We start from the raw sequence: 15,154 nt of genomic DNA, 5'->3' as shown, positions 1-15,154 counted from the left end.
TCTAAATTTTTGCCAAATTTCTGATTTTTTTCACAAATAAAAGCAAGTTTTATTGAACAAATTTTACCACTATCATGAAGTATAATATGTCACGAGAAAACATTCTCAGAATCACTGGGACCCATTAAAGCATTCCACAGTCATTACCACATAAAGTAACACTAGTCAGAATTGTAAAACTTGGCCTGGTCATGAAGGTGAAAACAGGATTGGCGGGTAATGGGCTTAATAGACATGTTATGTAAATATCCCATGGTGACAGACAGAAAGGGGGCATTTATTAAAATATGAAACCATAGAAGGTGGCCATTATTATTACATAAAGGCAGTAAAGGGGGCTATTATTAATAAATGGACGCAATAAATGGGGTATTATTAATATTTAGAGGCATAGAAGGGGCAGTGACACTGTGGCATCCGAGCAAAGAGCAGGTGGTGGTGGGGGGGTTATTGGTCGAAAAGTTGCCCTGGGGACCATAGGAACCTACTCACGCATCTGGTAGTACGTCATCAGGGGCGTAACGATCGCAGTCACAGAGGTCCCGTGTGGGTAAGGCACCTGCCAATGCCAGCACAAACTTCAAATGGATGTGCATCCTCGGACGCACATTCAACTGAGGTGTATTGCAGCGCAGTGACCCGCTGGGTCTGTGCACTGCATCACACTCTGCCGGCAAATCAGAGGCCAGCTGCTGACATCGGTGTGCACGTGACTGGGGAGCATGGCAGTGACGTCACGCACTCCCATCACTTGCACACTGAAGTCAGTTGCTGGCTTCAGAAGAGGACGCCACGCTGCAGGGGAGCAGAGGGAGGTGAGTATAATCGTTTCTATTTTTTCTATGCGTTAAAGAACAGCGGCAGAATTGGGGACATGTGGGGGATATATATACCAGGATAAGGGACATATATACCAGGATGGGGGATATATATACCAGGATGGGGCCTAGGATGGGGGATATACTGTATATTCCAAGATGGGGGATATACTGTATATGCCAGGATGGGGGATATACTGTATATTCCAGGATGGGGGATATACTGTATATGCCAGGATGGGGGATATACTGTATATGCCAGGATTGGGGATATACTGTATGTGTCACCCCAGGCCTGGATGCCACAAACTTGTAAGGCTGTGTCTGAGAGCAGGAGGGAGGTTCTCTGGTCATGGACCATTTGCATGCCGCACCTCCTGTCCCAGGCCAGTAGGGGGAGCAGGCTGCCCCTATAAAAACTGGTACTGAGGGCAGGGTTGGAGAGACCAGGACCCACTTCTGAAGTATCCAGAAGGGTTCCCAGAAGCCGAGGGACAGGTCAGCCGCAGCTGAGGAGTCTAGGAGGCAAAGTAGGAGCAGAAAGCCAGGGACAGAGGCGACGAGAGCTGGTCCTGGCAGAGAGAGAACTACATACCGGACACTGGGGTCCGAGGCAGTCAGGATTGCAAGTCCTGCAGCAGATCATCTACCTGCGAGGGATTTCAGGTCCCTTGGCCTAAGAAGCCTGGAGGCTCCGCCACACAGAAGGACCGGTACAGCACGGAGAAGCTACAGGTACCTAAGGCCCGAGTCGCAAGCCATACAGGCGTAGTACATGGCAAGCTCAGGGACGTGGGCTATCATACCACTAAAGGGGGAGATAGTCAGCAAGGGCAGAGAGAGAGAACGGTAGGCCTACCCACTCACCCTGACCAGCGGAGCTCGCCCGAATGCCCTCAGACACCCAGGTCCATTCCTACCCTGTACTCCTGTTGGGTCTATGATAAGATCAGTAAAAGACCCTGGACTGCATTATTGGACTCTGTGTGGTTACTGCTGCGCCTGCACCATCACCCCCAGCATCCTATTTCCTGCCCTGAGGCTACACTCCTCCCGTGGGGAGTTGTACTATTCCCTGCTGCATTCCCAACACCAGCCTCAGCGGTCTGCCTTGCAGCGGCGGTCCTCCCTGACCGCAATCCACGTGTGGCGTAGTCGGACATTACCTACAGCACATCATAGACTAGCACTGGTCTGACCACCCTGAGCCACGGGACCGGGTCGCCACTACTACTCCCAGAATTGCCCTGAAGTCCGGTCTCGAGTGCCCCACGGCCCAGGGGGCGAGTCATGTATATGCCAGGATGGGGGATATACTGTATATCCACAGCATAAAGAGAAAGGATTACCAGCATCATGAATAGTTCAAAAAATAGGTTTCTTTATTGTGAAAAAAGCTCTTAAAAACAGATTCCATAGTCACATAGTGTAGCCAGGGCAACGCGTTTCGAACGCTAAAGATGCGTTCTTTGTCAAGACTGGCTTGCATATGGCATACCCATGGTATATAAACCATTGTTCACCAATCGCATAAAAAATGGAAGTCACATGATACATAGATTTGCATACAAAAATATAAAACCAATTTGCAGAGTATATGCATAGTAAAAGCAATCACATGGCAAAGAAGAAATCACATATACATAGAAAAGTTACTCGCTATAATGGAACAGCAGTTCCCTCTGTAAATTTAGTCCATTTGGTTGGCAAGTGTTCAGATGATACATCCAAAATGCTTCTCGATCAAGCAGGCGTCTCCTATTATCACCGCCCCGAGGATCAAAGGTAAGTTTTTCAATGCCAAAGACCTGAAATGAGGATGTCTCTCTATTATGCTGCTCAATAAAATGTCTGGAGGCGCAAGAAATGTTCTGATTAGTGACATTAAAAATATCAGAAAGATGTTCTGCCACTCGCTGTTTTAGTTTTCTTATGGTGCATCCCACATATAACAGATCGCAGCTGGCACATCTTATGATGTAAACCACATAATTACTGTAGCAATTCAGACAGCTTTTTATATTGTGTGTTTCACTAGAATCAGCATTAGTGACGATTTTAGTGATTTTTACATAGCGACAAATGACGCATCTGGTGTAACCACACTTGTAAAACCCTTTACAATTAAGCCAGGTATGCCGTTTTTGTCGATTATTTGGGCGACTAGATGCCAATAGCCCCCCTATTGTTTGCGCTTTTTTTGCCACCTCCAAAACTCCAGAATCAAGAATTTTAGATAATACAGTATCCTCATATAAAATAGGAAGATGTTTCAGTATTATATTTTTAATCAGTTGAAATTGTGAACTATATCTAAAGAAAATAACATTTCGATTTTTATGTGCTGTAATATCATTGCGATTAATCCTTGTCCTAGACAGGTCAATTAGAACCGTCAAGAATCTCCAATTTTAGATCAAGAAATGATATACAGTGCTGGCCAAAAGTATTGGCACCCCTGCAATTCTGTCAGATAATACTCAGTTTCTTCCTGAAAATGATTGCAATCACAAATTCTTTGGTATTATTATCTTCATTTAATTTGTCTTCAATGAAAAAAACACAAAAAGAATTGTCCTAAAGCGAAATTGGATATAATTCCACACCAAACCTAAAAAAGGGGGTGGACAAAAGTATTGGCACCCTTTGAAAAATCATGTGATGCTTCTCTAATTCGTGTAATTAACAGTACCTGTAACTTACCTGTGGCACCTAACAGGTGTTGGCAATAACTAAATCACACTTGCAGCCAGTTAACATGGATTAAAGTTGACTCAACCTCTGTCCTGTGTCCTTGTGTGTACCACATTGAGCATGGAGAAAAGAAAGAAGACCAAAGAACTGTCTGAGGACTTGAGAAACCAAGTTGTGAGGAAGCATGAGCAATCTCAAGGCTACAAATCCATCTCCAAAGACCTGAATGTTCCTGTGTCTTTCGTGCGCAGTGTCATCAAGAAGTTTAAAGCCCATGGCACTGTGGCTAACCTCCCTAGATGTGGACGGAAAAGAAAAATTGACGAGAGATTTCAATGCAAGATTGTGCGGATGGTGGATAAAGAACCTCGACTAACATCGAAACAAGTTCAAGCTGCCCTGCAGTCCGAGGGTACAACAGTGTCAACCCGTACTATCCGTTGGCGTCTGAATGAAAAGGGACTCTATGGTAGGATTTCCAGGAATACCCCACTTCTTACCACGAGACATAAAAAAGCCAGGCTGTAGTTTGCCAAAACTTACCTGAGAAAGCCTAAAACATTTTGGAAGAATGTTCTCTGGTCAGATGAGACAAAAGTAGAGCTTTTCGGGAAAAAGCATCAACATAGAGTGTACAGGAAAAAAAAAGAGGCATTCAAAGAAAAGAACACGGTCCCTACAGTCAAACATGGCGGAGGTTCCCTGATGTTTTGGGGTTGCTTTGCTGCCTCTGGCACTGGACTGCTTGACCGTGTGCATGGCATTATGAAATCTGAAGACTACCAACAAATTTTGCAGCATAATGTAGGGTCCAGTGTGAGAACGCTGGGTCTCCCTCAGAGGTCATGGGTCTTCCAGCAGGACAATGACCCAAAACACATTTCCAAAAGCACTATAAAATGGTTTGAGAGAAAGCACTGGAGACTTCTAAGGTGGCCAGCAATGAGTCCAGACCTGAATCCCATAGAACACCTGTGGAGAGATCCCAAAATGGCAGTTTGGAGAAGGCACCCTTCAAATATCAGGGACCTGGAGCAGTTTGCCAAAGAAGAATGGTCTACAATTCCAGCAGAGCATTGTGAGAAACTCATTGATGGTTACCGGAAGCGGTTGTTCGCAGTTATTTTGGCTAAAGGTTGTGCAACCAAGTATTAGGCTGAGGGTGCCAATACTTTTGTCAGGCCCTTTTTTGGAGTTTTGTGTGAAATGATCAATGATTTGATTTTTGCTTTATTCTCTTTTGTGTTTTTTTCCTTGCAAGCAAATTAAATGAAGAGAATAAGACCAAAGAATTTGTGATTGCAATCATTTTCAGGAAGAAACTGAGTATTATCTGACAGAATTGCAGGGGTGCCAATACTTTTGGCCAGCACTGTACACTTAGAATCAAAGGTGTAAGTGAAAGAAAGATTAAATTCATTGTTATTTAAATACTTGATGAATTCTGGTATGGCAGATGTATCATTTCTTGATCTAAAATTGGAGATTCTTGATGGTTCCATCACTACTTCCACATTTTCCAAACCCATATCTGGGAATACCATTCTACATGCCCAAAGCGGACATCCGCGCCATTCTATAAAAGCTACACCTGTGGGGGAACTGACAAGAATCAAACGTAACTGTAGCAATGCCAACAAATTGGATGAAGAATTCATCAGGTGTAAAAATAAATTGAAATCTAGGGGTTATCCGGATTGGTCCCTAAAGAGAGCAGAAAAAATTGTGGACAGTAAAAATAGACTGGATCTAATTGATCTGTCTAGAGCAAGGATTAATCGCAATGATATTACAGCACATAAAAATCGAAATGTTTTTTTTCTTTAGATATAGTTCACAATTTCAAAATGATTAAAAATATAATACTGAAACATCTTCCTATTTTATATGAGGATACTGTATTATCTAAAATTCTTGATTCTGGAGTTTTGGTGGTGGCAAAAAAAGCGCAAAAAATAGGGGGGCTATTGGCATCTAGTCGCCCAAATAATCGACAAAAACGGCATACCTGGCTTAATTGTAAAGGGTTTTACAAGTGTGGTTATACCAGATGCGGCATTTGTCGCTATGTAAAAATCACTAAAATCGTCACTAATGCTGATTCTAGTGAAACACACAATATAAAAAGCTGTCTGAATTGCTACAGTAATTATGTGGTTTACATCATAAGATGTGCCAGCTGCGATCTGTTATATGTGGGATGCACTATAAGAAAATTAAAACAGCGAGTGGCAGAACATCTTTCTGATATTTTTAATGTCACTAATCAGAACATTTCTTGCGCCTCCAGACATTTTATTGAGCAGCAAAATAGAGAGACATCCTCATTTCAGGTCTTTGGCATTGAAAAACTTACCTTTGATCCTCAGTGCGGTGATAATAGGAGACGCCTGCTTGATCGAGAAGCATTTTGGATGTATCATCTGAACACTTGCCAACCAAATGGACTAAATTTACAGAGGGAACTGCTGTTCCATTATAGCGAGTAACTTTTCTATGTATATGTGATTTCTTCTTTGTCATGTAATTGTTTTTACTATGCATATACTCTGCAAATTGGTTTTATATTTTTGTATGCAAATCTATGTATCATGTGACTTCCATTTTTTATGCGATTGGTGAACAATGGTTTATATACCATGGGTATGCCATATGCAAGCCAGTCTTGACAAAGAACGCATCTTTAGCGTTCGAAACGCGTTGCCCTGGCTACACTATGTGACTATGGAATCTGTTTTTAAGAGCTTTTTTCACAATAAAGAAACCTATTTTTTAACTATTCATGATGCTGGTAATCCTTTCTCTTTATGCTGTGGAACTACTGCGAATGGTTCATCACACCTCTGCTTCAGGACGTCATTGCTCAGGTGAGCTGGTGTTACTTTATTACTATATACTGTATATGCCAGGATGGGGCCCAGGATGGGGGATATACTGTATATGCCAGGATGGGGGATATACTGTATATGCCAGGATGGGGGATATACTGTATATGCCAGGATGGGGCCCAGGATGGGGGATATACTGTATATGCCAGGATGGGGGATAAACTGTATATACCAGGATGGGGCCCAGGATGGGGGATATACTGTATATACCAGGATGGGGGATATACTGTATATTCCAGGATGGGGGATAAACTGTATATGCCAGGATGGGGCCCAGGATGGGGGATATACTGTATATTCCAGAATGGGGGATATACTGTATATGCCAGTATGGGGGATATACTGTATATTCCAGGATGGGGGATATACTGTATATTCCAGGATGGGGGATATACTGTATATGCCAGTATGGGGGATATACTGTATATACCAGGATGGGGGATATACTGTATATGCCAGTATGGGGGATAAACTGTATATGCCAGGATGGGGCCCAGGATGGGGGATATACTGTATATTCCAGGATGGGGGATAAACTGTATATGCCAGGATGGGGCCCAGGATGGGGGGATATACTGTATATACCAGGATGGGGGATATACTGTATATGCCAGTATGGGGGATAAACTGTATATGCCAGGATGGGGCCCAGGATGGGGGATATACTGTATATTCCAGGATAGGGGATAAACTGTATATGCCAGGATGGGGCCCAGGATGGGGGATATACTGTATATTCCAGGATGGGGGATATACTGTATATGCCAGGATGGGGCCCAGGATGGGGGATATACTGTATGTGCCAGGATGGGGGATAAACTGTATATACCAGGATGGGGCCCAGGATGGGTGATAAACTGTATATACCAGGATGGGGTACAGGATGCGGGATATACTGTATATACCAGGATGGGGCCCAGAATGGGGGATATACTGTATATGCCAGGATGGGGCCCAGGATCCAGGATAAGGGACATATATACCAGAATGGGGGATATACAGTAGTGTGAAAAAGGGCCCTGTAGGTTTGGATTTTTTTTTCCCTTAATAATAAAGACCTTCATTTAAAAACTGCATTTTGTAGTTATACTTATATTATCTTTGTCTAATATTTAAATTTGATATATGATCTGAAACATTTAAGTGTGACAAACGTGCAAAAGAGTAAGAAATCGGGAAGGGGGCAAACATTTTTTCACACCACGGTATATACCAAGATGGGGCCCAATATAAGGGACATATATACCAGGATGGGGAATATATATAACAGGATGGGGAACATATATACCAGGATGGAGGGCATATATATTTATACCAGGATGAGGGACATATATACCAGGATGGGGGACATACAGGTGCTTCTCACAAAATTAGAATATCATCAAAAATTTTATTTATCTCCGTTCTTCAATACAAAAAGTGAAACTCATATATTATATAGAGTCATTACAAACAGAGTGATCTATTTCAAGTGTTTATTTCTGTTAATGTTGAGGATTATGGCTTACAGCCAATGAAAACACAAAAGTCATTATCTCAGTAAATTAGAATAATTAACATAAAACACCTGCAAAGGCTTCCTAAGCGTTTAAAAAGGTCCCTTAGTCTATTTCAGTAGGCTCCACAATCATGGGGAAGACTGCTGACTTGACAGATGTCCAGAAGGCAGTCACTGACACACTCCACAAGGAGGACACGCCAGAAAAGGTCATTGCTAAAGAAGCTGGCTGTTCACAGAGTGCTGTATCCAAGCATATTAATGGAAAATTAAGTGGAAGGAAAAAGTGTGGTAGAAAAAGGTGCACAAGCAACTGGGATAACCGCAGCCTTGAAAGGATTGTTAATAAAAGGCCATGCAAAAATTTGGGGGAGATTCACAAGGAGTGGACTGCTGCTGGAGTCATTGCTTCAAGAGCCATCACACACAGACGTATCCAGGACATGGGCTACAAGTGTCACATTCCTTGTGTCAAGCCACTCATGACCAATAGACAACGCCAGAAGCATCTTACCTGGGCCAAGGAGAAAAAGACCGGGACTGTTTCTCAGTGGTCCAAGGTGTTGTTTTCAGATGCAAGTAAATTTTGCATTTCTTTTGGAAATCAAGGTCCCAGAGTCTGGAGGAAGAGTGGAGAGGCCACAATCCAAGCTGCTTGAGGTCTAGTGTGAAGTCTCCACAATCAGTGATGGTTTGGGGAGCCATGTCATCTGCTGGTGTAGGTCCACTGTGTTTTATCAAGACCAAAGTCAGCACAGCCGTCTACCAGGACATTTTACAGCACTTCATGCTTCCCTCTGCTGACAAGCTTTTTGGAGATGGAAATGTCATTCTCCAGCAGGACTTGGCCCCTGTCCACACGGCCAAAAGTACCAATACCTGGTTTACACACAACAGTATCACTGTGCTTGATTGGCAGCAAACTCGCCTGACATTAACCCCATAGAGAATCTATTATAGAGAATCTATGGGGTATTGTCAAGAGGAAGATGAGACCCCAGACCCAACAATGCAGATGAGCTGAAGGCTGCTATCAAAGCAACCTGCGCTTCCATAATACCTCAGCAGTGCCACAGGCTGATCGCCTCCATGCCACATTGCCGCATTGATGCAGTAATTGATGCAAAAGGAGCCCCGACCAAGTATTGAGGGCATTTACTGAACATACATTTCAGTAGGACAAAATTTCGGATTTTAAAACATTTTCCAAGCTGTTGTTATAAAGTATTCTAATTTACTGAGATAATAACTTTTGTGTTTTCATTGGCTGTAAGCCATAATCATCAACATTAACAGAAATAAACACTTGAAATAGATCACTCTGTAATGACTATATAATATAGGAGTTTCACTTTTTGTATTGAAGAACTGAAATAAATTACATTTTTTGAGAATATTCTAATTTTGTGAGAAGCACCTGTATATACCAGGATGGAGACATGTATACCAGGAACGAGCCCAAGATGGGGAACATTACTACATAAAGGGGGAGGGGGTGCAACTCGTATGTCCTTATAGGACTTAGAACACTACAAGGACCCATTCATCTGACCAAGATGCGGGAGGGGGGGGACTAGGTCTAAATTTTGCACCGGGGATCACCCTACTCTAGCTATGCCACTGTACGTCATCTAATAAACCCTTCTAGAGCTGGCTTCCAGCTTTGTGGAAACAGAAAACTAAAACTTTGACTTTTGAAAATACTGGAAGCAGGCTCAGACTGGCTCACGGGAACAGGTGAATTCCTCGGTGGGCCCCTGTGTAGGATTAGGCCCCCACTCCACCTATATGAGAAGTAGTTGGCACAATAAACTTGTTTCACTATGTACATACACAAGAAACATCTCATTTAATTATCAAACTACCCCATTTATTATTATATAGACGCATAGGTAATTTTGTGAATGAGGGTAATGTAATTGTTGCGTGTACCTGGACATTGGGTCTGCAGAGTGAATGTTGCTGGTGGGCCATTCACATCCTAGTCCAATACTGGCAAGAATTGAAAATGAGGACTTTACAACTTCTCTGTAGAGGACCAATGATAAATTGGTCAAATCCTGGCATTATTGAATTACTTTTTCAGAATCCACCTAAACTGATATCCCAAGCAAGGAGAAAAACAGCCAAGAGACCCATGGTCACTCCGGAGGAGCTGCAGAGATCCACGGCTCAGGTGGGAGAATCTGTCCACAAGAGAACTATTAGTCGTATACTCCACAAATCTGGCCTTTATGGAAGAGTGGCAAGAATAAAGTAAATTTTGAAAAGCAAGCCGTAAGAAGTCCTGTTTGCAGTTTGCAAAAAGCCATGTAGGGGACGCATTGAGCCTGTGGCAAGAGGTGCTCAGGTCAGATGGGACAAAAGTAGAAATTTTTGGGCTAAGTGTAAAATGCTATGTGTAGCAAAAAACTAACACTGCACATCATCCTGTCCCTACGTCACACATGGTGGTGACAGCATCATGCTGTGGGGAGGCTTTTTTTCAGCAGGGGCGGGGAAGCTGGTCAGAGTTGATGGAAAGCTTGATGGAGCTAAATACAGTGACAATCCTGGAAGGAAACCTGTTAGAGGCTGTAAAAGACTTGAGACTGGGGCGTAGATTCACCTTCCAGCAGGACAATGACCCTAAATATACCAGAGCTAGAATGGATGGTTTAAATGTAACCATATTCATGTGTGTGAACGGCCCAGTCACCTAATTAGGTCCAGACCTAAATCCCATGGAGAATCTGTGACAAAACATGAAAATTGCTGTTCGTAGACGCCTCCATCCAATCTCCTGAGCGAGAGCGAGTGTGCAAAGAAGAATGGAAAAAAATTCAGCCTGTAGATGTGCAAAGCTGGTGGAGACCAACCTCAAAAGACCTGCAGCAGTAATTGCAGGGAAGGTGGTCCTACTAAGTATTGACTCAGGGGGGCTGAATACAAATGTACATCACAATTTTCAGATTAAAATTTTTCAAATAATTAGAAAACCAAATATCATTTACTTTATACTTCACAAATTCTTGCTACTTAGTTTTAGTATATCACATAAAATCCCAATAAAATACATTAATGTTTGTGGGTGTAACGTGAAAAAATGTGGAAAGGTTCACAGGGTATGAATACCTTTTCAAGGCACTGTAAATGTTTAGGATTATAACAGATTCATCTATTGCAAATTTAATATAAAATATTCAGAGGCTCCAAAATGTGGTCAGGTCTACAAGTAACCGACAATAGCCCTTCATCTAGGATTGTCTTGCGTTTCCTATTAATGTACATAATATACACAGCGGAAGGTGCAAGCAATTTCATCTGGGAGGGGGGATAAGCAGCGATCAGACACCAATGGCACCACTTATCCCCATGGACACTATAGTATCAGACTAATAAAATACAATCTTCCTGATGTTTGTTTCCCTAAGACTGTTTCACAATCCCTTTTGGCTTTAGGCTGAAAAAGAGGTTAAACCCCTACTATTAGAATAGGGCCATGCCACCACTTGTCTCTACCCTTTAGGGATATAAACAATTTTTAAAGTTCCAGAACCAATTTTTTCCCCCATGTACAACATTTGTTGCAGCTCCCATGATTTTCCATCTCTTTTGCAAGCTTTTACATGGGACTGCAGCAGCCATTGCAATGTGCAAGTAATGCAAACCCCAAAGATTTAGATGGCAGCGTCACCCCAATATAATAAACACACGTAATACAATTAATAATGTAAAGGTGTGCGCAGTCTATGATTATACTCCAAGTCCCTTAAGGCAGATAATAAAGATTCTAAAGAACTTATCACCTTTATAGAGATGTAGTAGAGCTGAGCTTTTTACAGAATAGTCTTCCAAACAGGTAACGAGAAATTCAGCTTTGCTACATCTGAAACTCAATGCATTTAGCCCATTATATCTGCCCTTACAATTTCTTTCATCAACTTTTTTTTCCATTACTAGGCATGTTTAGTGGAAAAAAAATGGATGAATTGCCCTATGTAGCCACCATCATCAACACTACTACCACCACCATCCTATAGACCCTTCTATGCAGTAATCGGAGATTTACAGAGCAGTAAAGATGTGATCTTACCTTCTGAACACATTCGGAGGTACTGTCGTATTGCTTGGGAGATGCTGGTCTGTCTCTTGTGTCAGTCCAGATCACAGACTCCATCCAATCGCCACTTTATTGTAAACCACCTTCCAGATTTCGCCCTGCAGCCAGTGTGTGCGTCATGGGAAGAGAGGGTTAATAAGGTACTGTCTAGCCTGCTCTCTGTCACTGTTTATCACCTCCATCTCAGAGAGAAAAGAGAGATAGGGGGATGTGAGTCACTGAACAGTGTTTGCTTTTCCCTATGATTTCCTGGGACAGGCTGACCTGCTCAGTTTTTTTGTGCCTGAGGGTGACAAAAGAAAAGGAAATCTCCATATGGACAGATGTAAGTAGCCTGTCATACATCATAGGGACATCGCTAGATATTGCTCGTAGGGAGCCATGAGGCAATCATCAAAGTGTGAAAAAGGAGGTCCAAGCCCTGTTGTTCTCCTATTCCGATAAATGGAGAGCAGAACCCTGAGACTAGTCCTTTGGAGGCAAGAAATTCTGGAGAGATTTGTATCGTTAAGGGGAAAAGACCAACTTGAGCCAATGTCCAAGCCCTGTTGTTCTCCAATTCCGATAAATGGGGAGCAGAACCCTGAGACTAGTCCTTTCGAGGCAAGAAATTCTGGAGAGATTTGTATCGTTAAGGGGAAAAGACCAATTTGAGCCAATGTCCAAGCCTTATTCTTCTCCTATTCCGATAAATGGTGAGCAGAACCCTGAGACTAGTCCTTTCGAGGCAAGAAATTCTGGAGAGATTTTATTATTAGGGGGAAAAGACCAACTTGAGCTAATGTCCAAGCCCTGTTCTTCTCCAATTCCGATAAATGTGGAGAAGAGCTCTGAGACTAGTCCTTTGGAGGCAAGAAATTCTGGAGAGATTGGCATCATTAAGGGGAAAAGACCTACTTGAGCCAATGTCCAAGCCCTGTTCTTCTCCTATTCCGATAAATGGGGAGCAGAATCCTGAGACTAGTCCTTTGGAGGCAAGAAATTCTGGAGAGATTTGTATCGTTAAGGGGAAAAGACCAACTTGAGCCAATGTCCAAGCCCTGTTGTTCTCCTATTCCGATAAATGGGGAGCAGAACCCTGAGACTAGTCCTTTCGAGGCAAGAAATTCTGGAGAGATTTGTATCGTTAAGGGGAAAAGACCAATTTGAGCCAATGTCTAAGCCTTATTCTTCTCCTATTCCGATAAATGGTGAGCAGAACCCTGAGACTAGTCCTTTCGAGGCAAGAAATTCTGGAGAGATTTTATCATTAGGGGGAAAAGACCAACTTGAGCTAATGTCCAAGCCCTGTTCTTCTCCAATTCCGATAAATGTGGAGAAGAGCTCTGAGACTAATCCTTTGGAGGCAAGAAATTCTGGAGAGATTGGCATCATTAAGGGGAAAAGACCTACTTGAGCCAATGTCCAAGCCCTGTTCTTCTCCTATTCCGATAAATGGGGAGCAGAACCCTGAGACTAGTCCTTTGTAGGCAAGAAAATCTGGAGAGATTCATATCGTTAAGGGAAAAAGACCAACTTGAGCCAATGTCCAAGCCCTGTTTTTCTCCTATTCCGATAAATGGGGAGCAGAACCCTGAGACAAGTATTTGGAGGCAAGAAATTTTGGAGAAATTCATATCTTTAAGTGGAAAAGACCAACTTGAGCCAATGTCTCCACCCAGTGGCTACATATGTCATAGGTGTTGCGTATAATTACAATTTTCAAGATTCATGCTGATTTATTTTGCACTAACTATCGTAGTCTAGTGTAAACCCTACTTTTCCATGCCTACTAGTGCAAAACATTCTGGGCAGGTTAGTACTGTCAAGAAGAAAAGGCCAACTTGAGCTGGAGCCTGATACCACACAATGCATTAATCCTTTGGCGCTGACTACTATTGCAAGGACGATGTTTATCATAAAAGGATAAACTCCAACCTGAGCTAGGGCCTCCCTTGCCATGGGCCTGATACCACACACTGTGTATAGGACCCTTGGTCCTGGGTAGTATTGCAATGAAGGTTCATACTGTCAAAGACAAAAGGTCAACATATTCCAAATCCTGATACCACACAAAGTGCATTAATCCTTGGTGCTGAATACTATTGCAAGGAAGATGTGTATCTGTCATGCACAGTGTAGGAAACACAAAGTGTGACACAAAAGGATGAGGGAACGAGAGCCCAGACAGTAGGGAAAGGGGAAAGTGGAAACCTCCTAGGCTGATCTACAATCACGCTGTCTACCCCTACCGTCTCTATATTGGTTCCTCACCAATCACCGCACAGGAACCTATCCCTGTATTTCTTTAGCGCTTGGCCCTAGATAGGGAAGGGGGCGTGAGCGCTAGTCGATCCCCACTGACAACTAAAGACAGCAAGAGAAGACAGACATGGGGGAAGTAGTTTAGCTTGAGTCGACTTCAAAGAGATGGCACACACGTCCTCTTATCACCAAAGAGGACGTAAGAATTGCACTTGCTCCAAGCCTTCACAAGGGGTCATGTGAATATCACCGGTGCCTCCCTATTGTAGACTGAAAGTATTTAAACACCCAGGCCAGAGTGTTAATTAGCAAGAGGAAGGTAGCCGCTGGGTCCTAGAGTGAGACGGATCTAAGAAGGTGTCTGTAATGCCAAACAAAGAGATCTCCTGCAATCAACTGCAGGGCGACTGTCTTTCACATCTGACACACCCGTGACAGTATCATCAAGGGGTAAAGGCCAACCTGATCCAGGGCCTCCCATGCCATGGGCCTGACACCACACACTGTGAGTGGGTACCTTGGTGCTGGGTAGTATTGCAAAGAAGGTTCATACTGTCAAGGAGAAAAGGCCAATTTGAGCCAAAGACTGGTACCACACACTGTGAGTTGGTTCCTCAGTGCTGGTGGGTAGTATTACAATGAAGGTTCATGCTATCTGCCACACCAGGGCAAGGAGATGCCTAGCGAGCGGCGCAAAGGGAGAGGGGGAAACAGGAAAAGGAAGGCCCTGACGATAGGGAGAGGGGAGATAGTAACTCCTTAACACTTACCTAATGCCTAACCCTGTGCTCCCTATTGCCCTAGATGGGTTCTTCCCCCCGTGCACCGTCACGTGCCCAAGCCATAGCTGACCCTGGGCTTTGCCCTGGCTAGTAAGATGGGCAGCAAGACACCACAGGGAAGGAGACAA

At 43.2% G+C, this 15,154-nt stretch overlaps 1 protein-coding gene across 2 annotated transcripts in view; it reads right to left on the bottom strand.

Moving 5' to 3' along the window:
- The window catches only part of LOC141165325 (chromaffin granule amine transporter-like), an 83,919-nt gene extending 71,727 nt beyond the window's left edge, over positions 1-12,192 (bottom strand). Inside the window, exons 1-2 of one of the 2 annotated variants that reach the window (XM_073650927.1) lie at positions 11,974-12,192; position 11,923 (exon numbers count right to left, since the gene is read on the bottom strand). In XM_073650927.1, coding sequence (XP_073507028.1) covers position 11,923; positions 11,974-12,057 — 85 coding nt within the window. In that variant the 5' untranslated portion in view covers positions 12,058-12,192. The remainder of the gene's footprint in view (positions 1-11,922; positions 11,924-11,973) is intronic. The other variant, XM_073650926.1, reaches the window with a different exon arrangement.
- Positions 12,193-15,154: the final 2,962 nt, after the last annotated feature.

This window comes from Phyllobates terribilis, unplaced genomic scaffold (genome assembly GCF_046119375.1).
Source record: "Phyllobates terribilis strain yellow unplaced genomic scaffold, ASM4611937v1 Scaffold_11__3_contigs__length_659146591, whole genome shotgun sequence".
Classification (NCBI taxonomy): Eukaryota; Metazoa; Chordata; class Amphibia; order Anura; family Dendrobatidae; genus Phyllobates; species Phyllobates terribilis.
The sequence above is the reverse complement of the archived record's forward strand: the minus strand, read 5'-3'. Positions and strand labels throughout refer to the sequence as shown.